General features: G+C 46.6%; 1 protein-coding gene across 2 annotated transcripts; it reads left to right on the plus strand.

The window, feature by feature from the left end:
* Window positions 1-2,254: 2,254 nt before the first annotated feature.
* LOC123449746 (ankyrin repeat domain-containing protein, chloroplastic) lies at window positions 2,255-6,353 on the plus strand. 2 transcript variants are annotated; one of them, XM_045127067.1, is made up of 8 exons: window positions 2,255-3,115; window positions 4,295-4,371; window positions 4,596-4,694; window positions 4,809-4,907; window positions 5,225-5,323; window positions 5,406-5,504; window positions 5,708-5,933; window positions 5,995-6,353. In XM_045127067.1, the coding sequence occupies exons 1-7, from the start codon at window positions 2,323-2,325 to the stop codon at window positions 5,819-5,821; spliced, it is 1,380 nt and encodes a 459-aa protein (XP_044983002.1). In that variant the 5' UTR covers window positions 2,255-2,322; the 3' UTR covers window positions 5,822-5,933; window positions 5,995-6,353. The 2 variants fall into 2 exon arrangements, with proteins under 2 accessions (XP_044983002.1, XP_044983000.1); XM_045127065.1 differs by having other exon boundaries at window positions 6,004-6,353.
* The last annotated feature ends 17,104 nt before the right edge of the window (window positions 6,354-23,457 follow it).

Below are 23,457 nucleotides of genomic sequence, written 5' to 3' on the forward strand. Positions count from 1 at the left end.
CAGAATGCGGCAGGTAGGAGCTCCCGCTAAAAGCATTTTTTATTTGGCGCCCAAAGCCATTTTGTTAATTAGTGTCTGCACTGTTCGTAAATGGGCCGACCCATCTAGGCACAGCTTGATGAAGTTTTTAAAATATCTATGAGCTTTTTTAAATATTGATGAACTTTTCTTAAATTTCAACGAATATTTTTGAAGATTGACGGACTTTTTTTTTCTGAAAATCGATGAACCTTTTCTAAAATATTAAAATTCTATGAACTATTTTGAATATTTATGTACTTTTTTGAATTTGATGATCATCTCTTTGAAAATGGATGATTTTGTATCAAAATTGATGAACATTTTTATGATTTATGAACTTTTGTTTAGTTCAATGAACTGTTTTGAAAAATACATTAAATTTCTTCGAAATTCTATTAACTTTTTCAAGTTAAAAAAATAATGAACTTTTTCCAAATTGAATGAACTTTTTGTCAAATGGATGTACTTTTTTTCAAATTTGAGGAACCTTTTTTTAGGATATGAACTTTTTTTCAAATGGATGAGCCTTTTCTTTAAATCTGTAAACCTTTTCTGATTTCAGTTTTAGGAAAATATTCTTATTTTTGTAACACCGTAGAGGGGCCTGAACTCATACATCCTCGCCGTAGCTAAGGCTCTGCCCATATACTTTCGTACCCCATACTTCTACTGTCAAACTTATACCCACGACACATACCGAAGGACAAAGGGAATGACATACGGGATTATATGAATCATTGGCACTGAGGTTCAAACGATAAGATCTTCGTAGAATATGTAGGATCCAATATGGGCATCTAGGTCCCGCTATTGGATACTGACCGAGGAGTCCCTCGGGTCATGTCTACATAGTTCTCGAACCCGCAGGGTCTGCACACTTAAGGTTCGGCGTTGTTTTATGCGTATTTGAGTTATATGGTTGGTTACCAAATGTTGTTCGGAGTCCCGGATGAGATCACGGGCATCACGAAGGTTTCCGGAATGGTCCGAAGACAAAGATTGATATATAGGATGACCTCATTTGATTACCGGAAAGTTTTCGACATTACCGGGAATGTACCGGGAGTGACGAATGGGTTCCGGATGTTCACCGGGGGGGGCAGCCCACCGGGGGAAGCCCATAGGCTTTAGGGGTGCCACACCAGCCCTTAGTGGGCTGGTGGGACAGCCCAAGAAGCCCTATGCGTAGGAGAAAGAAAAATCAAAGAGAAAAAAAAGGGAAAGTGGGAAAGTGGAGAAGGACTCCACCTTCCAATCCTATTTGGACTAGGATTGGAAGGGGAGGACTCTCCCCCTTGCTTCGGCCGAACCCCTTGGGGCTCCTTGAGCCCCAACAGGCAAGGCCCCTCCCCTCCCACCTATATATACGGAGGTTTTAGGGCTGATTTGAGACAACTTTGGCACGGCAGCCCGACCACATACCTCCACGGTTTTTCCTCTAGATCGTATTTCTGCGGAGCTCGGGCGGAGCCCTGCTGAGATAGATCACCACCAACCTCCGGAGCGCCGTCATGCTGCCGGAGAACTCATCTACCTCTTCGTCTCTCTTGCTGGATCAAGAAGGCCGAGATCATCGTCGAGCTGTACGTGTGCTGAACGCGGAGGTGCCGTCCAAAACTTCATACTCACATAGATTGAATATTTATGTACTTTTTTGAATTTGATGATCATCTCTTTGAAAATGGATGATTTTGTATCAAAATTGATGAACATTTTTATGATTTATGAACTTTTGTTTAGTTCAATGAACTGTTTTGAAAAATACATTAAATTTCTTCGAAATTCTATGAACTTTTTTCAAGTTAAAAATAATAATGAACTTTTTCCAAATTGAATGAACTTTTTGTCAAATGGATGTACTTTTTTTCAAAATTGATGAACCTTTTTTTAAGACCTGAACTTTTTTTCAAATGGATGAACCTTTTCTTTAAATCTGTAAACCTTTTCTGATTTCATTTTAGGCAAATACTCTTATTTTTGTAACAAATAGGAAATCTGGGCATTTTTTCCTACTAGATCAATAGAAATAAAGTGATTAAAGAAACGGAATAGCATGCTAGTGGGCTGGCCCATGCTAGCAACGCTGCAGGCGCCGGATCGTTAACGGGCGCCTGCAGCGGTGCATACGAGGTCCCCCCTTTATATGAAACCGCCCGCGATGGACGCTGCCCCTCTGTATGAGACCCGGGCTATATTTTAGCCCACTCAAACTACTTTCCAGCCCAGAAGATAAGAGCCCAGCTTAAACGGCCGCTGACATCGGCCTATCCTCTCGGCTTCCGGCGCGGCGAGGAGGACGCGATGCCACCACCGTCTCTCTCGCTCCTCCTCCCCTTCTCCTCCCCAATCCACACCCTCCTACACCCTCTCCCCACCTCCGCCTCCCGCCTCCGCGCCCCCGGCAGATCCATCTCCCTCTCCCCGTGCGCCCGTCCGCTCGCCTCCCCTTCCTCCTCGTTCGCGCTCGCCGCCGTCAACGACGACGACGACTACGACGACGATGTCGTCCTCGGCGACTGCCTCGTGTTCGAGGACGAAGCCTTCGAGACCCCCGACCTCGACCTCGACCTCGGCCGACCGTCCTCTCGCCCCAGCCGGAATGGCGGGGGCAGCCTGGTGCCGGAGAGGTGGAAGGACGCCGTGGAGGAGATCAACCTGACGAAGAAGGAGAAGCGCCGCATCGCGCACGGGCTGCGCTTCGGGAGCCGCCTCGACCGCCGGGTGCCCTCCGCCGTGGCCGCCCCCGACGAGTACCTCGCGTACCGCGAGGGGAGGCTCGACGCCGAGCTCGGCCACGGCGCGCGCGACTACCTGGAGTCGCCGCTCGAGAGCAAGTCCCGCGCGTACAGCGAGGTGAGGCTGGACGCGGAGCCCGGGCGCGTCGCGCGCGGCTACGTCGAGCCGCTCGAGGAGAGGTCCCGCGCACCGGAGAAGGTGGAGGCGCCTCCGCCTCCGCCTCCGCCTCCCGGGACGCGCGCGGCGCCAAGGAATCCTAGGGCGGCGATTGACGCCGGCGGTCTTGAGGACATCGCGGAGCTGTTTAACAGTAGCGAGTATGTGCCAGGCGAGACGGAGGATGGCAAGAGCGTGAGAAGTGAGTTCCACAACTTCTGTTTTGCTACACTAAATTTTCTTTCAGAGTACTTTCCATTGTTGATAATTTGAGCTATTGCTGAACAGTAGGTGAATTACAAAAATGTTGCATGGTAGTGTATCAATTAGCCATGTAAATCAACCCCGTGCTAGAAACAAAACCGAATGAAGTAAATCTTCCTCGAGGATGGTTTGCTGAAAATGTGAGGTATCATTGAACAGTAGGTGAGTTATTTTTGCAACCGGAATTTTCCAGATTAGTATACCAATTAATTTATGTGCTGGGACAAAGCCAAATGAAGTAAAAACAAGCATGTTGTTTGGCTATTGCAAATTTGTTCTGCTACACTAGAGGGCATAGTACTGAACTGAAGTTATTGGAGAAATGTGCAATCTCTTATCCCTGGTTAACTTCCGCATCGGTAATCCATTCTGCGTTATCTGCACTCTGAATGCCACGTTATGAATTTGTTAGTACTGAATGTTCTTACTTTGACCAAATGCTCAGAACAATACTTCGAAGTTATTCAACTTACATTAATGCCCAAACTCTTCTAAGTTAGTCAACTTACGTTGCCCAAACACTTGAAAGTTAGTCAACTTACATTGCCCAAACGCATGATATAAAACCTTGAGTACTGATATTATTGTTGTTGGTAAGTATACGTGATGCTGAGTATCATAGTACTATATATCATAACCTCTAGTTAGGTGATACTCCCTGTGTTCCTTGATATAAGGAGTGTTTTGACTGCCTAGATTCTTTGGCCAATAAGACTACAATTAATCCAATAATATGTGATTTAAGTTATACAAAATTGATACCATTGGATTTATTTTCGGAAGAACACTCTTATGATTGTGATTTTCAAATTTTGCAACCATTAGCGCAATATTATAAGTTATAACAAGTGCAAAGTTTAACTATCAAAATGCGCCGTGCATTTTGAAAACGACTGATAATACTACAACTTTTGAGGCTATACCAACTCGTTTGAGGAATCTATGTCACTTCCAGTTTGGTATATTAGACAAAAGAAGTGTGATGTATTTGGGATCAAGTGTACTGGCACAACTTCCGTATGCCGTTTTCTATTTTATTTTGCGGATCAACTTCTATATGCTGTATAGTTTTTCTAACGCTGTTGTTGTTTTTATGAATAATCTTTCATTACTTTAGGTCGCCGGAAGTTGTTCACGGATGAGGAAAAGGTTCTTCTGAACAGGAGATTACCTGATCTGGAAGCTGCTTCTTCTGTAAGTGGTTCCTGTTCAGAGTAGTTTAGCTGCTGTTACGTCATTTTAGCCATCATTCAGTTTTAGGAACAGTGAAGGTGCTCCTGGTATTTTAGCCTTGCTAACATATTATCTCCTAACATTGCCTCATGGCCTATGTCTGATGGTATTTGGTACTAGCATGTTAGCTCCTCTGCAATATCTGCACATTGACTGTTGATACACCTTGTGTCTTCTTCTTGTAGAGTAAGTGGCTGCCACTTCACACCCTTGCTGCATCAGGAGACTTCTATCTATTGGACAATCTTCTGAAACATAAGGTGGATGTAAATGCACTTGATAAGGTAATTTGTTCTCTAAATGTTGAGCTATCTCATCATAAGCAGATACACGTGTAGAAGACATGGTATGTTTGTGATATCTTGTTACCACTATTGACCTTTTTCTGGTTTCCTCAGGATGGTTTGCCAGCAATTCATAAAGCAATTATTTCGAAGAAGCATGCTATCATCAACTATCTCTTAAGGAATTCAGCAAATCCATCCGGCTATGATAGAGTGAGTATATCCTATGTGTACATATCTTTGAAACAGTTTTAAATAGAGAATTCCAGAAATGTTCTGTTATATTACATGTGGTTAATCGTGGATTATATGGTGACGTTGTTTGGTTTCATGATGGGGTTAATCTTGAATAATGTGTTGATGTTGTTTGTTTTCAGTTTGTTCTTTACATATTTGCATTGGTTCTTCTATTTGTGTTAAGGTATATCGCTTCCTGTAGGCATTACTGCAGCAGGTTGTGCTTCTAGATTCCTTCTGTATTTGTTTTTTTTTAATTCCATGAACTCAACAATGCAACTTTGGTGTTACAGGATGGTGCAACCCTAATGCATTATGCTGTCCAAACAGCATGCAATCAGACTATAAAAACTCTATTGCTCTACAATGTTGACATCAATCGCCCAGATGATGTATGTTAAGCTCAATAATTATCTCGTCTTGTCTTGTCTTGTTTTCTTATGGTTTAACTGCTTTAACTTGTTCAATTCTCAGTATGGCTGGACACCGCTGCATCTAGCCGTGCAAACACAAAGAACCGATATTGTGAGGCTACTCTTACTAAAAGGTGCTGATAGAACTTTGAAAAATCAAGTAAGTAATTTGCGATTTTGTTACTATTTCACAAATGTTTGTAAGAACAAACGGACAATATTATGCCGTGGTCGACTACTTTAAAACTCATTTGACATAACTTACCTACTTCTCTACCGATATCATGTTCCCAGCCCAATCTTGCTTATGATCTATCTGTCTTCCACTAAATAGGAAAGTAAATTTGTTTATGATTACCACAGGATGGGTTGACTCCTTTGGAGTTGTGCCTCCGATTGGGTCATGACGTGAGGACATATGAACTTATCAAGTTACTCAAAAACTTCCGAATATCAAAGCAGCGTAACTCATTTTAACTCATGGATGGTGTTCGGCCTATCAAAGTCGCTGAAGTTTATTACTAATGTTGGACTAGCTGAGATGCAACTTCCTGCTGCGCATGACGGAATTGCTTCCAGTTGCAGATAGGTACAACTCAATGACATGTTTTGAAGCATTTTTTCTATTTTGTTGATCTGACTACACACAGCTGCAACAGAACACGTTTGCTTCTGGAGGGAAATGAACTACCTGGGTTATGGTCTATCCATGGAAACTGGAAAAACAAATATTTTCACAAGGAAATGGTTGATGATGCAGAAAGATTAGAGGTGAGCCACTAGGTTGTCACAAACTCTAGATAGACTAGTCACTGTTGCCAGATAATTTAGGTAAGATCTGTAAGTTTAGAATGGCTTATCTTATTTTTTTGGGCCGTTGAGATATTTTTTGGTCATAATTATAGTGTCACGCAGTACAAATATTCATTAAAAACCCTTGTTGTTCTACACGCTTATCTCCTTTATGTTAATCTATACAATAGATAATTAGCCCGTTACCATCTAAAAATGCATGATTTGGAAAGTACCATCACATGTGTGGCTATCAGCTAATTTTGATACTATTCATTCTTGATACCTCAAAGTCTTGCTGATGGTGATCAGAGACATAGGCAATATATTTTTGGGTCATCATAGGCTCCCCAGTTCCATTAAAATGAAACCAGGAAGTACATTGACTGGTATAAGATATAACAGTAAAAGAGCACAGGTCGCTCCTCTGAAAAGTTTGGTGAAGAGATTACAACACGGGAGAGAACTCTCAGACAGTTTCAGGCAGCTCCAGTGCAGGTCGTTGATTGATTCAGGTTCCATGCACAGCTTCTTCAGTGATGTGAGAGCCTGGGGCGAGAGAGACCAGGCTCCAAGATGGACACCGGGTTGGCTTCCAGGGAGCAGGCAGCTCGTGGTCTTCAGTGATTAGCAGTTTAAAACATTTCCCTAGAATGCCCAGAGAAATCCTATGAAGGCGTGGTCTTCAGTGATTAGCAGTTTAAAACATTTCCCTAGAATGCCCAGAGAAATCCTATGAAGGCCAGCATCATCATGTAGCCCCCACCCCAGCTGTGAGGTAGCCCCCAGCAAAAGAAAGATGTGATGACAAAATCTGTCTATCAAAGGGCTCATGCTCTCCATGTAGAGGCTTTTCCAGTTCCTGGTAGTTTTCAGAATCAGCCACCACACCTGCTTAAGGTCAAGGCAGCTATGATTGTTAAAGACTATACCGTTCCTATACTTCCAGAGAGACCACAGAATGCAAGAGGTAATAGAGTTCAGAACAGCATGCCTTCTGTTGTCTAACTAGAATGTAGCAATAATTCATCAGTACTCCTAATACGTCTACCAAAATATTCAGAGACTGTTCCAAATGCATTTCGCCACAAACAAATGCTTGATAGATGTAGTTCAGAACAGAATGTTTAGAATGTGTTTATTCAGGTTGCTGTGACGGGAAGCCAAAAAATATACCGGGCATTTGATATGTATTGCGGGTTGTATAACAAGGGAAACCCCCTTGTAAATAAGGTTAACCAACCCGCAGTACATATCACCTAGACATGTGCCGATCCTGTACCTCGTACAGCTTCCCGTCAGTTTATTATGTGACAAGAGCCAAAGGAAAACCTGAACCCTAGGGGGATGTAGATATGTTAAACACGTGTAAAGTTCATAATAGTGTAGAGGGAGCTAGAGGAGTAAATTCCACTGCTAGTGTGTGTACATCCAAATAAAAGAGTCATCTTCATCCTGAGAGGTAACAGTTCTAGCAATTTCTTCTAACTAAAGTCATTGATCTAGCATGGCAGGGGTAACAGTTCTCCTAAAAGAAACTTTCAGAGTAGTGCCATTCCAGACTTCAGAAATGGTGGCATTCTGCTCACAACAAATGGAATACAAGTTCCAGTACTGAATATTAAGTGGAGTCGTACGAAACCAGCTGTCCTCCTAGAATTGAACTTTATGACAATTGCTACGTGCCACATGTATCCAGACTGAATTGTACTTATAACACCTAGGACCCCCGTCCAAAATCGGACATCTTTAGGATGTGGCTGGAGAAGATATTGGGGGAGGAGGTGTTATACTTAAAGTAATGGTTTCCATAGGAAATTATTACTGTGGATTGTATCTCTTGAGCCAGTACGCCAAGAGACACAGGTTGAGGTCTTGTAGGTCTTTCCAAATTCGTTTCTCATACATATCAATTGCCAATTGGCAAGATGCAGCTTCCTAATTCCATCGAAGTCATTCCAGAGACAATGTGGCTGTTAGGAAATATGCAACTTGTATTTCCAGGAGGCCATAGGCCAGTATATATACATGTACAGATGTGTAATATGTACCCCTTATACAATAGGGTAAATACGAAAGGTTACATGGCTACATATATAGTACTCTAACACCCCCCCCCCCTCAAACTCATGGTGGATTAACAACACTGAGTTTGGAGAGATAGAAGCCATGCTGTGCTCTAGTCTAGGCCTTCGTCAGAAAATCTGCCAACTGTAACTCGGAAGGCACATACTGAAGAGCAATAACCTGATCCTGCACACCAGCGCGCATATAGAAAGCATCAACACCAATATGCTTGGTGAGCTCATGCTTCACAGGATCGCGCGCAATGCTAATAGCACCTGTACTGTCAGATAAGAGCAGAGTAGGTGTAGTGAAAGAAACACCAAAATCCTGAAGTAACCACTGTAACCAAGTCACCTCTGTCGTAGAAAGAGCCATAGCTCGCAACTCAGCCTCTGCACTCGAACGGGAAACTACTGTCTTTTTCTTCGTCTTTCAGGCAATGAGAGAACCACCAAGAAAAACACAGTAAGCAGAAAGTGAACGGCGATCTGAAGGATCACTAGCCCATGTAGCATCCGAATTGGCCTAAGCTGTAAAGAATTGGAGCGAGGAAAGAATAGACGGTGAGAGATCGTGCCCCGAAGGTATAGGAGAACACGAAGGAGGTGATAGTGAACCGAGGTGGGAGCGGAGACAAACTGACTCGGAATATGAACTAGATAAGAGATATCCGGACGAGTGACAACTAGATAGACAAGACTGCCAACAAGATGACAATAACGCGTCGGGTCAGGCAGGGGGTCACCATCAGTATCACGGAGGTGAACATTGAGCTCCATGGGAGTCTCAACAATGCGCTCGTCAGTAAGAGCAGCATGAGCAAGAAGATCCTGGATATACTTTTCCTGGGATATAAAAAAGGCATCAGAGGTAGAAGAGACTTAAATCCCGAGAAAGTAGCGAATAGGTCCAAGATCAGACATAAGAAACTGCTCACTAAGACGGGCCTTTACACAGGCATAATACTCGGGGCCATCACCAGTGATGATCATGTCGTCAACATAGAGAAGAAGAGTCCGACCACGAGGAGAAAGGTGGACAAACAATGCTGGATCATGAGCACTTGCTGAAAAACCAGCGGCAGTCACCACAAAGGCAAAACGCTCAAACCAGGCGTGGGGGGCTTGCTTAAGGCCATAGAGAGTGACGAAGATGACATACCATGCCATCAGGAACATAATACCCTGGTGGTGGCTGCATGTACACCTCCTCACGCAGCTCACCATTAAGAAAGGCATTTTTAACATCAAGCTGAGATGCAGACCAGTGGCGTGCAGAGGCCACGACAAGTGTACGAATAGTGGTCATATGGGCCACAGGAGCAAAAGTCTTGTCGTAATCACGACCATGCTCCTGTTGAATGCCACGAGCCACAAGACGAGCTTTGTAACGCTCAAGAGAACCATCGGAGCGAGTCTTAACCTTGTAGACCCACTTACAAGTGATGAGATGGACACCGGGAGGAAGAGAAACAAGATCCCATGTACCAGTGCGTTCAAGAGCAGCAATCTCCTCTGCCATCGCAAACTGTCATTCAGGATGAACAACAGCCTCCCAAAAAGAAGTCGGCTCAAGAACAGCAGCACCAGCGATGGAAAATCCAAGGCGATCAACATGCGGACGAGGACGAGGACGCAAGTCATATGTAGGCTGAGACGAGGAGGACGACACATCCGCAGAGGCATCCATATTATGTGAACGACGAGTGAAATACCAAGGAAAAGATGGAAGAATACAAGGAGGAATCGCCAAGGTAGAATCGGGGGGTGGAGACGAAGAAGTCACCGGAGATGAGGGTGCAGAATCCGGTGACATGCTAGGTGAGGAAACCGTGGGAGATGGTGGCGGCAAATCGGCAAGAGGTGAAGAAGCAGAGGTAGTGAAACGAATAGGCAAAGGCTCGATGGGGGTGATAGGTGTGTCAGGAGAAGTGAGGAAAGAGATATCTTCCACTGAAAAGGTCGAGGAAGATGGGCACGGGTAGAAGGGACGAGACTCATCAAAAGTCACATCCCGAGAATACGCATCCGACGACCGATAGGATCCCAACAACGATAGCCCTTATGCTCATCACTATAGCCTAAGAAGACACACTCAACGGACTGAGCGGATAGTTTGGTGCGTTCACAAGGGGCAAGAAGAACATAGCAAACAAAAACAAACAAATGAAGCGCCGAGTAATCGGGAGAACGGTCAAAGAGACGCTCGAAAGGAACGCCACCCTGCAAGGAAGTGGACGGCTCAAGGTTGATGAGATACATGGAAGTGGAGACAATCTCAGTCCAAAAGTGAGGCGGCGATCATCATCGCACGAGCCGTCTCAAGAAGGTGACGATGCTTGCGCTCAGCCACACCATTCTGGGCATGAGCACCAGGACAAGAGAATTGAGCAAGTGTACCCTGCTCAGCGAGAAATCAACGCAACATCTTGGAGATATACTCTCCAACAGAGTCAACACGGAACACACGAATAGGCATAGAGAACTGAGTGTGAACCATGGCAGCAAAACGCTTATAGATAGATAAGACCTCACTACGAGAAGACATGAAATAGATCCACGTGTATCTAGAGAAATCATCTATAAAGATAATATAGTAGCGATGGCCTCCCTTCGAGGCAAAGGGAGCTGGACCCCAAACATCAGAGTGAACAAGGTCAAAAGGACGTCGAGACACAGTCTCGCTATGAGGATAAGGTAACTCAACCTGTTTACCAAGCCGGCAACCCTGACAGTCTAAAGACACACCATCGGAGACGGATCCAAGAAGACCACGTCGAACTAAGGATGAGAGACGGGAGCTACATAAATGACCTAGACGATGATGCCACTGCTGAAAAGAGCTGGTAGACAAGACAATGGAGGTGGAGAGACTGGTTGCGGTGGTAGCGAATGGAAGGTGAAGCCATTCAAGCTCCCAGAGACCCTGAGAGTCACGGCGTCGGGGGCCAGCACCAAGAAGAGCACCAGTGTGACGGACGAGAACTGAACATGAGTCAAAGTCAAGAATGACCCGACAACCAGAGTCAACAATCTGACCACCAGAAATGAGCTGCATGGTAAGCCGATGAACATGAGCAACATTGGAAACATGAAAAGATGAAGTGCTAAGAGTGCCTCGGCCAGTAACCGGGAGAGAAGTACCATTGGCAGTAAGAACATGAACAGGAGAATCAAGAGGTCGAGTAGATGACAGAGTTGATGAATCATGAGTCATATGAAAAGATGCTCCAGTATCAAGAATCCACGGAGATGTACCTGCTTGTGTAGAAGGTGGTCTTACAATGCCAGAAGAGTCCGTAGCAGAACCAAAAGAATCTGTCAATGAAGAACCAAAAGATGGAGCTAGCAGACATCGAAATCGCCCAATCCCCCGCTCAGTCAGGGGCGCAACTGAAGATGTTGATGTAGACGCACCCGACAATAGAGTCGGAGGCAATCAGCAGAGTGCGAAGTCGTGCGATCTCGTCCTCGGTGAAGTACACAGTTGAAGTAGGTGGAGTAGTGGCACGAGGAGAGAAGCGACCACCACCACCCGTGGAAGCCGCTAAATATGGGGGTGTAGCATGCCCAGTATCATCGGCAAAGGCCGATGGAGAAGACGAGGCCGTGTGCAGACAAGCACCAACCGCCAAGGGAAGACGCGTGGACGAAGCGCAGTCCATGGAGTCATAGGCACCAGGAAAACCGGTGAAAGTCGCGAGAGGTGTCGGGGAAGAGCGACATGCACCGATGAAAGTTGCGAGAGGAGTCAGTGTAGAGCGACAATCACCATATGTGGAGCTCGCAGGAGGAGCATCAGAAGAGCTACCAGCACAGTCGCCAGGAGTCACCCGGAAGCAAGGGGCTGCAACGTTGCGCCCTGGTGTGGACATTTTTTTTATCTTTTTTTTTACCGAAGGAACTCAGTCAACGAAAAGCAGACCAGGACCAAGCCTGCAATCCGGCAAAAACACCTGCTCGTGCGGGCAGGGCAGAATCTGGAACTGCCTCGATCTGCTGCGTGGGAATCCGGAACCCAGCCTGGAGGCTGCTCTGCTCGATCTGGAACCCGACCTGGAGGCTGCTCGATCTGGAAATCCACCCGACCTGGAGGAACGGCGGAGTCAGTAGCGAGATCCGGTGAGATCGGTGGCTGCGGCGGAGGACCGGCTAGGGCGAGATGGGCTTGGGGCCGGCGGAGGACCGGTGCGGGCCTGGGGGCGGCGAAGGACCGGCGCGTTGGTGGCTGCGACGGAGGACCGGCGCGGGCCTGGGGGCGGCGGAAGATCGATGACGTTGACGGGATCTAGCACGGGAGGCTGGCAACGGGATCCAACAGGGACTGGATCGGGGAGACGGGATCCAACACGGGAGGCTGGCAACGGGATCGAGGAGGGGCCGGCCCAGTCCTGCGATCCACACGGTAGAAGGGCGACGACGAGCGACGGCCACGGAGGAGTGGCGGCGCGGATCAACAACACGACTTGCGATGTGCAAAAAATTGACCTAGCTCTAATACCATGTTAGAAAATATGCAACTTGTATTTCTAGGAGGCCATAGGCCAGTATATATACATGTACAGGTGTGTAATATGCAAAAAAAACCCTTATACAATAGGGTAAATACGAAAGGTTACATGGCTACATATATAGTACTCTAACAATGCCATCTGGGAGTTGATCATCTCCATGGCCCACTTTGGGAATTTAAAAGAGAGAAAATATCGAGGATGCTAGCTTGGCAAGCCTTGATGAGCAGCATAAGAGAGCAGCCTGCCCCTCCGGCCAGCCATCCTTTTGATGATTTATTTACTACATGTTGGACATCCTCTCTCTTAAGCTTCCCATGGTGGAGGGGAGAGGGGTACACCAAGATACTTAATTGGTAAATTCACCACTGGACAATTGATGCCCTTAAAGGATTGCACTTCCAACTCTTGCAAGTGAATTGCGATGAATTTACTTTTACAGTAGGTAAATCTCCCATCCCAATCACGTGTTCAAAGCAAGGCAGGACAAATTTCAAGTTTGTTGCAAGATTTATGACATTATCAACGAAGTGAATGGCGTCATCAGCATAATGGAGGCAACCCGCGCTAGTAAACTTCCTTGCTTGTTCAGAAACTCAGTATTTCTACTCCAATCTGTAACTGTCTTCTAAATCTTTTCACCTTTTCCTGCCAAACTTCAATGGTTTTGAAACTTTTGATGGGAGCATCCCAGGATGTAGCCACTGTCTTTGAAATCCTCTCTAACCAGCCAGCATTTCTCAAACTTGTACCCTGAGGATTTTGGTACTCTCCCGTGCTAGTAAACTTCCTTGTTTCTTGCTCAGAAACTGAGGATTCAACATATTTAGCTTTGATGTCTAAAATATCATATTTAGCCATGAGATCAGCTTCAAAGTTTCTAAGATCAGCCTCAGTATTTCTACTCCAATCTCTATCTGTCTTCCTAAATCTCTTCACCTTTTCCTGCCAATATCAATGGCTTTGAAACTTTGGATGGGAGCATCCCAGGATGTAGCCACTGTCTTTGGGACCCTCGCTAATCAGCCAGCGTTTCTCAAACTTGTACTCTGAGGATTTTGGTACTCTCCCCACAACAGATTCACACAGAATTTGTGTGCCATTGCTACCAATCCTTGACGAGGTTTGAAAGGTTGCTAAAGGAGTAGTACAATTACTTCTCATCACTTGACAGATAACATGCAGGATGCATCCTGATGATCACCATTTCATCGGCCTCGTGTCGCCGCCAGAAATTTCAGACATGGCACGACACGACAATTTCATCAGAAATTTTGTCAGATTTGAGTTATGACACAGGCGGAGTCATATGGCACTTCTAATTTGAACTTTTATATGCGTGGGCGTGGCTCGCGTGCCTGGTCCCTATGCCGACCATTCTTTGGTCCAGGGTAAAGACTGACATAAATTCAATTCTGTTTGTGCAGATCCTTTAAGCGGACCATGTTATATGTACAAACATCGGACCCGCCGTAGCATAATAACTGGCGTCCTTGTTCGGTTGCTCGTCCTTATCAATGGAGCATTTGCTTCTCTTTGTTGTGCATCAATGCACTTCAATTTCGAACATCTCACCTAGGACCCCCTTCCAAAATCTGGTCATCTTTATGCTGCGGCTGGAGAAGATATTGGGGTAGGAGGAGTTATACTTATAAACTGTATAGTGGTTTTCCGCAGGAATTATTACTATGGATGTATCTCTCGAGCGAGGACCGAGGAGACACAGGTCGACGTCTTGTATGTTGGGGATCTCCAGTCTTCCAAAATATTTTCTCATGAGTACATATCAAGCGCCAGTTGGCAAGATGCAGCTTCCTATTTCCATCAAGGCCATTGCAGAGGCAATGTGCCATCTGCTAGCTAGGCAGGCCTTGATGAGCGTTAGTCTAGCAGCATAACAGAGTAGCCTGCCCCCATCCAGCCATCCTTTTGATGGTTTTATCAACTACAGGTCGGATACCCTCTTTCTTAAGCTTATGATGGTGGAGGGGTACACCAAGATACTTGATATGGCAATTCCCTGCTGAACAATAGAAAATGACCTTGAAAGGGTTGCATCTCCAACTCTTCCAAGTGAATTGGGATGAGTTCACTTTTACAGTAGGTAACTACTACCATCCCAGACACCTCTCCAGAGCATGTTAGGACAAGCTTCAAAAAAACACCCTGTCAGCACATCAACTACCAATTCTTTTACGCGGGGGGATAGGAGGTCAGCCTGTCGAGCGCCTGCCCAGTTGTTAAAAAACACCTTATTTATTGTTAATCTTTTCCCCAAGTCCCGCATAGAGCCTTTAAGGTGATTTGGGAAATCCAGCCTATCCATTTGAACCCGATGGCTCTAGGACTTACTAATTATGCTAGAAATTCTAGGTTAACTTTAGAACAAGGCCTTTTTCCTAGAGTGCATCACCTCCACATGTGTAGTGACCACACTCTCTAGGGTATACATCCCTTTAATGAATGCCTACCGATTACAAGGAATCGGGTGATTCATTGTGGGGGCTTTTGTGAAATTTTTAAAGCTACAAGGGGTAAGAGCTAGTACAACAAAAGTTGAGCCTAAAGATATTTAGTTCTCCATCATAAAAGTCTTGAAAAAGAGCAAGATCACATCTCAGAAGTGCTGGTAGAACATAAAAGGAGAGATCATTGGGGATAAGGCTCCATCTGAGTATGAACAAGGACTGCCTTTTTAATCTCAACTTCACCGAAGGGAGCTGGAAGGAGGTGATAAGAATTCACCACAGGAAGAAACCTGATCTAGATTCAAAGTTGACAGAGGCTGCCCCCAGCATCTCGTTGTTGCTGGCGACAAGGCCATTAGACCCTTCCAAATCAGATACAGTACGATTCTTGGATCATCGTTTTTCCTTTTTGACCGCTCAGTCCTCACTTATGTCTCCATCTCTAGTGCTCTGCTTAGATTTGGTCTTGTACCGAAGCCAAATCTTGTGAATCTCAGTACTAGTAAACTTCCATCTTTCTTGTTCAGAAATCGAGAGCCTAACAGATTCAACTTTCATATCTAAAATATCAATGCCTTTGGAATTTTGGTTGGAGCATTCCAGGCTCTAAGCCACCGGGTCTTTGAAATCCCCTCTTAGGGCCAGTTCTTTTGACTCAATTCTGAAAAAATTACTATCCGAAAAATTACAATCGCAAAAGAACTCGTTTTTTCTCCAGGAATTATCTGAGAATTATCAGAATTACTAGTGCATTTCAGAATTATGAGAACCTAGCAATTCTAGCCATCCCCTTAAAAAGAAAAACCTTTCGTTTTGAACTGCTACCCCTATTGGATGATGATATTACGTTCAAATTGTCACTCGGGCCAACAGGGCCAAGACAGAGCCTCCCGTTTCGTTCCCCCCACCCTAGTGTTGCCGCCAGCCGTCAGATCCCCGTCACCCTGCGTCGCCGCCTCCCCAGACAGGCCACCCTAGTCCTAGGCCGCCACCATCACCACCGCGTTGCCCCACCACCACCACGTCGCCACCCTCCCCGCCCCGACCCCCTCACCGCGACCCGCCTCACCATGCGCCGCCGCCTCCCCACCTGGCCACCCTGCTCCTGCGCCACCATCGCCACTTCTCCTCCTCTCCATCCCATCGGGCCGCCACATCTCGACGCCTCCCCACCCGGCCACCCTGCTCCTGCGTCGCCAAGCCGCCACTCCTTCTCCTCCTCTCCTTCCCATTGGAGCAAAGATTGGCTTCCCATGCGGACGCGGTGTTTCGGCTCTCGGGTGCATCTGCATCCGTGCCGACGAAACAAATCAAAACAAAATTAAAAAATTCCATTTTTTTTATGTGGTAGATATTTTGATGCGTGAGGTTCGTTTCAAATTTCAAGTTATTTGTACATCCGAGCATCCGTCGGCAAAAAAGACAAAAAATGGGTATGTGAAAAAGGTTGAATATTCACAATTTTTTTGACCCAATTTGTCTTTTTTGCCAAGAGCTGCTCGGATGTTCAAATAACTTGAAATATGAAGCGAAGCTCACGCATCAAAATATCTACCACACAATTTTTTTTAAGAATTTTTTGGGTTTATTTAGTATTTGTTTAGATTTTTTTTGTGAGAGGGAGCAGATGAGCTCGGGCTCAGAAGAGGATCTTTTTCGTGAGAGGGAGCTTCTGCTTAGGTGAAAAATCTGCTCACCTCACTTCACGGGGCTACAACCCACACGCTGTTAAGCACCTACCTGAAGCACTTACCATTGCAAGACATATAATTTATTCAAAGACGCAACCACGTTCTCTCTCTTTAAGCACCTAGCATTGTATATGGCCTAAGCAGCCACCATTTCTCAAACTCGTACCCTGAGGATTTTGGTACTCTCTCCACTCCAGATTCCGAATAATTGGTGTGTGATCGCTGCCAATCTTTGAAAGGGGGCTAAAGAAGTAATGCAACGTCAATAACCAGGAAGTTCGCCTTGAAAAAACCTTGAGAGATGCATCATGCATGCATAGTGCATCCTAATGATCACTATACTTCACTGACCATCGTGTCGTCGTCAGAAAATTCAGATATGACACGTGCGGTTTTCTTCTATTTCAAACTTTTATACTATGCGTGGCGGGGCCGTGGCTCGCGTTGGCTGGTCCGTGTGCCGACCGTTGTTTGGTCCAGGGTAAAAGACTGTCATAAATTCAATTCCGTTTGTGCAGAAGGGCATCTTCAAGGAGGACGACCCGCAAACTATCTGCATTCGCACCAACCATTCCAAGGCAGACATGTATCGGTCTAGGGAATGGTCCGGGCGTAAATCGAAGATAAATGTGAGGGGCTTTGTGCGCATTTGAACAGCATCCACGTACGCTTCTGACCGTCGTGGTCCATCCAAACCGCATCTTCCGGCGCCAGCTGTCCGCATTCATGTTGGTGTAAAGCACAGTGTTTTATGTTAAAGCGGGCTATCATTGAAATAGTCTTTCGTCCTGCTATATAGATATAGCAACCATTCAACACAACAAAGATTCCAATGCTAGGATAGACAACGCAAGTATGCCCCAAAGAAATAAAAGGGAAATTAAAAAAAAAGAATGACAACAGAGTCTAGAGTCTGATCGATGAAGACGATGATGATCCCATACCGTTGCGCCCTCGAAAGATATCCACCATGTTCCTAGCGACCTCGGACCACCGCATATCAAGCAACACCTTCAGGAAGGAACGCAACGATAACAACGTTGCCACTCGGATTGATCCTAGGGTTTTCCCATACGCGGGGTCATGGGTGAGTGGGATATCCGGCGCCCTTCAGGAAGGAACGACGACGCCCCCACGGGCGTCGCAGTGTCAGTGCCAGCCATGTCAACAAGGATTTCTCCTGTCCGTCACCCCCCCCCCCCCCCCCCCGACCGATCTGTCGCGCTTCATCAAACTTGCTGCCCATCAACATGCGCCACCACGGTCTTGGAGACACCACTGTTGTTTCACCGTGGAGAGCGAAGCGGGACCGACGGGCCCGAGAGGGAGCAGCTGGAAACGAGGAGCAACCGAGTCAGCGGCCACACGGGAAAGGACAGCCTCCACCGCCCTCGGTGGTCACCGATCAGACGCATCAAGGGGAGCACACCAGACACGTAGGCCCGGTGGAGCTTGAGATGGCTCGTGAAGCTCCCGTTGTCGTGTTGTAGTGAACGCGGCACCGTCTCTGCAACCCATCACACGAGCCGCACCTTCGTCTGTCGGAATCGTCGCAGGCGGAGCCGAGCTAGGCCCGCCCAGACCCAGATGGAGCCCCAAATGGCCTAGGTCTGAGCCGGGAGGGCGTCACCGCCAACCGTCGCGCCAGCCCGCAGCCAAGTGGCCGTGCCATCACCTCCTCATCATTCGGTGTTGCGTCGCCCGAGGCAGCGACGTCGCTGGAACCGCCATTGCCCGAGGTGCACTGTCGCGCGCCCGCGATGGGAAGACCATATGCAGCCGCTGGGAGCCCGACGCCAGACCCCAGCAGCCACCCTCGCCGTCCGTAGGCCGCGCCGCCTGGATCCAGATTCGGTCGTCGGTCGATGACGAGCCGCCACCACTCGGAGCGCCCGGAGCTGCGCCGTCGAGCTCCACCATAACCTAGCGCCTCTGGCGGCCAGCCGTCCCACATCGGTCGGGGGTCCGCAAAGAGGGGAATGAGCGACCCCGCCGCCGCCCACGCCGGTCGGGCGAGACTCGGGGCAACAGTGAGGTATGGAGATGTCGGAGGGGGAGGGGCCGGGGGTTGGCGGGGGTTCCTCCCTGTCGCCTCGCGGGGGCGACGCGGGAGGACGAGGGGTGTTTCTTCACTTGTGGAAGGATTACCGCCTGAAGCCGGCTTTGAGCGGATGTGACCTCTCGTTGGCTTCGCCATTAAACCGACACGTCGGTCGAGGGCATCGCCCGTGACGCGTTTCTGGTGTCTGTGCCTATTCAATGCCGATGACATGTTACTGGATGGAACGGGGCGGATATCTACTACGCCCGTTCAATGCCCCGTCCATCTGTATGTTGCTGTTAAGCAGGCTCACCAGCTGAGAAACCCACTTCGATGTCGTGCATTGACGCTTGGCCTCATTAGAATCTGCTATTTAAAGGCAGCCACACCCGGCTAACTCCATGCCACAACACAAGTCGTTCCCCATCCTCCTTCATTGCACTGCATCCGTCATGACTGCAGTCGATGAAGCTTTGTGGGAGAGCATTTCCACATAGATGAAGTACGAGGTGGCCGTCCTTGTCGTCTCCTAGCAGAGCCACCATGCGAGGCAGATTGAGACCGGCTTGCCGCTCGCCGAAGTTCTCGGACGACGAGGATGACACCATGATGGAGGCAGGCTCCGACGACATCACCCCGACACCCGCACCTGTGCACATCGGCTTCACCATGGAGCATGCATAAGCTCACTACAACGCCACCATGGTGGATGTGCAGCTTGTGTCGTTGCCTATGTCGATGTTCGAGCAGGCGTTGCAGCACCAGCTAGCGGCGGGCCAGATCGACGCGGAGCGCACAAGCAAGGAGGTTGTGATGAATCCTAACTTCGTCAGAGAGTAGCATGCGCTCTACGACACCCTCCACGCTCAAGACGTTGCTCGTCGGGAAGCGGTCGACGCGAAGGCGCGACTGTAGGCGATCACAGACGAGAACGACACCAGTCACGCCTCTTATGCCTTGCCGACGAACTATCGGGCATGCCGGTTCAACGACGATAGCGTCGGCACCACCATCTACATCGTGGACCTCACGTCCACCGGCGACAGACAAGGTGAAGTCTCCTTCGAGGATGAGTAGGGCATGAGTGACACACAGGTGACGACATGGCCTGGTGTCCCATGTGGACCAGTCCTCTCCCGTGTTCTACTCTTCCTCGTCGTAAGCCGCAACTTTACTTCATTGATCTTACCGTCGGTGCTCGTTGAGACGACGGATGGAGGAGAACAAGGGCTTGGATGATGGACGATGTTGGGTCAGAACGGGATTTGTTCTAAATATTTGAAATCTAATGAAAATGCATCGTGTATGTCGTCCGGTTTGTATGATATTCGTCTGTATTTGCACGAAATTCGTCCGGCTGGGTCATAAAGTATTTGGGTCACAAAGTGTTTAAAATGTATGCAAAGAGCGTTGGATGGCGGTCCCCGCATCCATGTCCGCGGACTGATGGGGAGGAAATTTGCGGTCTCGGTTGTAGATCCACCAATCAACCATGTTACTCCCTCCGTTTCGGTGCATTAAGCATATTAGAAGATGCACTGCAACCTAGGCACGTAAAGATTGGTTAGGAGAAGAAATTACATTGTGAAGGAAGCCAATCACATTATTCCTTTCTCAACTAAAAACATGCTATTAATTAGAAGACCTCTTTAAATTCAAAAAACATGCCGCATAAATTGCATGTATTGGTCCATCAGTTAATAGATGGGGTCTAATTAATATGTATGCAAATAGTATCACTGTAATGTGCCTTAGCATTTTGGAATTATTTGATTTTCATAAGATGTTTAATGCACCGAGTACTAGTATTTGCTTCTGTTTGCAGTGCATCAATGCGCTACAATCTGAAGCATCCCAGCGCGCATTTGCCTTTTACAGCAGCAGCACGCTTAAAACCGTGAAAACATACGAGCACAGGTAAAAACAGGCAGTTGAACAGCATGTTGAGCTGGGTTTGTTTGTTTCTCCCAGCGCAAGCTACACGGCAAGATGCACAGGGAGAGATCACCTCGCCTGCAAATCAACTCAGCTCGCAGCAAGGTGACCGGACCCAAGACGGCCAGGCCTAGATCAGACCGGACTCCATTGACGCGTCAGAACGGCATTACTACACCTCAACCATCAGGGAATTGAAGTGGATGGTGGTGACGGGTCGACAGTTTAGCGAGCCCGGAGCTAGGCGGCATGGCATGGCATGGCCTGGGCTGGGAGCTGGGCGTTGGATCGGAGTGGAGGAGTGAATGTGGGAATCTTTGTCTGACGACGTCGAGGCCGGGTCCGTGCATCTCGCATCTCTCTCGTCCACAGCCACGGTCGTGTAACGTAAATGCGGTGGCAGGGCCCTGACCAAAGTGACCATGCCCCATATTCTCTCCACTCTTTCCACCGTCGTCCCGTCCCACTTGCTTGATGCTGCTTTTCCCTGCCCTCCACCTCATTTACTCCGTCTCATTAACTTGCGTCGTTACTCCTGGCAAAGCCACAACCACCCCTGGTCATGGCCCCTTTTGATTTCCACCGGCGAGTCTGCTCCTTGATTCGCTCCGCCGGCCGCCCTCAAGTCCCAAATTCCGATTCTCTGTAAGCTGGTGGGTGTCCTTTTCTTTTTGGTAAAGGGGCCACCCCCCGGTTTTTGTTAAGAAAACCATAAAGATCCTGGCTGCAAGCAACTTGAAAACGTACCCTATCATTAGTCTGGTCATAGTGGGAGTATCATATAATAGTATCATGCATGATACTATTGTATGATACTACCTTCATAATGCATAATATTATAAACTAGTATCATAGATGACCTTATTTGTTAACATGCATGATACATAGTAGCATAGCATTTAACATGTTATGATATCTACCTATGTTACTATAACCTTCTCTCTCTTTTTAAATTGTCTGCCACATCAGCATGTTTGCTAGTCCCAAGTATATGATACTACCTAAGTTACTCCCACTATGGCCAGCCTTAGGGACTGTAAGCTGGTGTCTTTCTTCGAAAAGGAGGATATTCGGTCTCTACATTAGCATGATGCATACAACCATATTATTAAGTCAAAATCCAACAATCTTCGTGTTGTCCGAGCTGAAATTAAAATTAATGAAAACATAAAGATGTAAAGCGCCACAACGGGCAAAAAATAATACGACTAAACACCTAGTCTATTATTGGATCATCATCCAAATTGGTTGTAGATATCCTGAACTACCATCTTTTATCGGATAGACCCAGTAATCAAAAGCTCTCTGGCTTCCGCATGAGTGAGTAGCGATCATGTACGGGTTCAAATAGTGGCCTTGTAGATTGTTTGTAAAAAAATAATCCAAGTTTGTCTTTTAAAAACATGTCGTTTTTGCAGTTCTATATAGCCCAAGTTAACTCACATACTTCTGTCTGAATATGTGTCACAAAAGTTAAATCAACCTCATTTAGTCACGTCTCGAATAATGTGTGAGTACTATTTGAAAGGGTGATATTAATGTCTATATGGACTGAACGCCGTAGAATTTTAGTCATCAGACACTTGAGAAAGAGGTGTTTAATCGTTTCATCACGATCACAAAAACAACATCGTTGACTGCCCTCCCAACTACGCTTTGCCAAGTTACCTTTCGTCAGAATCAACCCTTTGTGAACAAACCACACGAAGACATTGATTCTTAGGGACACTTTAATCCTTTCAATATGTATCATTTTCGGGTTTGGAATAGACTTGATTAGGTCAACATACATGGACTTCACTAAAAACAACCAATCCATTGATAGTTTTGTTGGAGTTATGCCCTAGAGGCAATAATAAATATAGTTATTATTATAATTCCTGTATCAAGATAATCGTTTATTATCCATGCTATAATTGTATTGAATGAAGACTTATATACATGTCTGGATACATAGACAAAACACTGTCCCTAGCAAGCTTCTAGTTGGCTAGCCAGTTGATCAAAGATAGTCAGAGTTTTCTGATTATATACAAGGTGTTGTTGCTTGATAACTGGATCACATCATTAGAAGAATCACGTGATGGACTAGACCCAAACTAATAGACGTAGCATGTTGATCGTGTCATTTTGTTGCTACTGTTTTCTACGTGTCAAGTATTTGTTCCTATGACCATGAGATCATATAACTCACTGACACCGGAGGAATGCTTTGTGTGTATCAAACGTCGCAACGTAACTGGATGACTATAAAGATGCTCTACAGGTATCTACGAAGGTGTTCGTTGAGTTAGTATGGATCGAGACTGGGATTTGTCACTCCGTGTGACGGAGAGGTATCTCGGGGCCCACTCGGTAATACAACATCACACACAAGCCTTGCAAGCAATGTGACTTAGTGTAAGTTGCGGGATCTTGTATTACGGAACGAGTAAAGAGACTTGCCGGTAAACGAGATTGAAATAGGTATGCGGATACTGACGATCGAATATCGGGCAAGTAACATAACGAAGGACAAAGGGAATGACATACGGGATTATATGAATCCTTGGCACTGAGGTTCAAACGATAAGATCTTCGTAGAATATGTGGGATCCAATGTGGGCATC

This window comes from Hordeum vulgare, chromosome 4H, assembly GCF_904849725.1.
Source record: "Hordeum vulgare subsp. vulgare chromosome 4H, MorexV3_pseudomolecules_assembly, whole genome shotgun sequence".
Lineage (NCBI taxonomy): Eukaryota > Viridiplantae > Streptophyta > Magnoliopsida > Poales > Poaceae > Hordeum > Hordeum vulgare.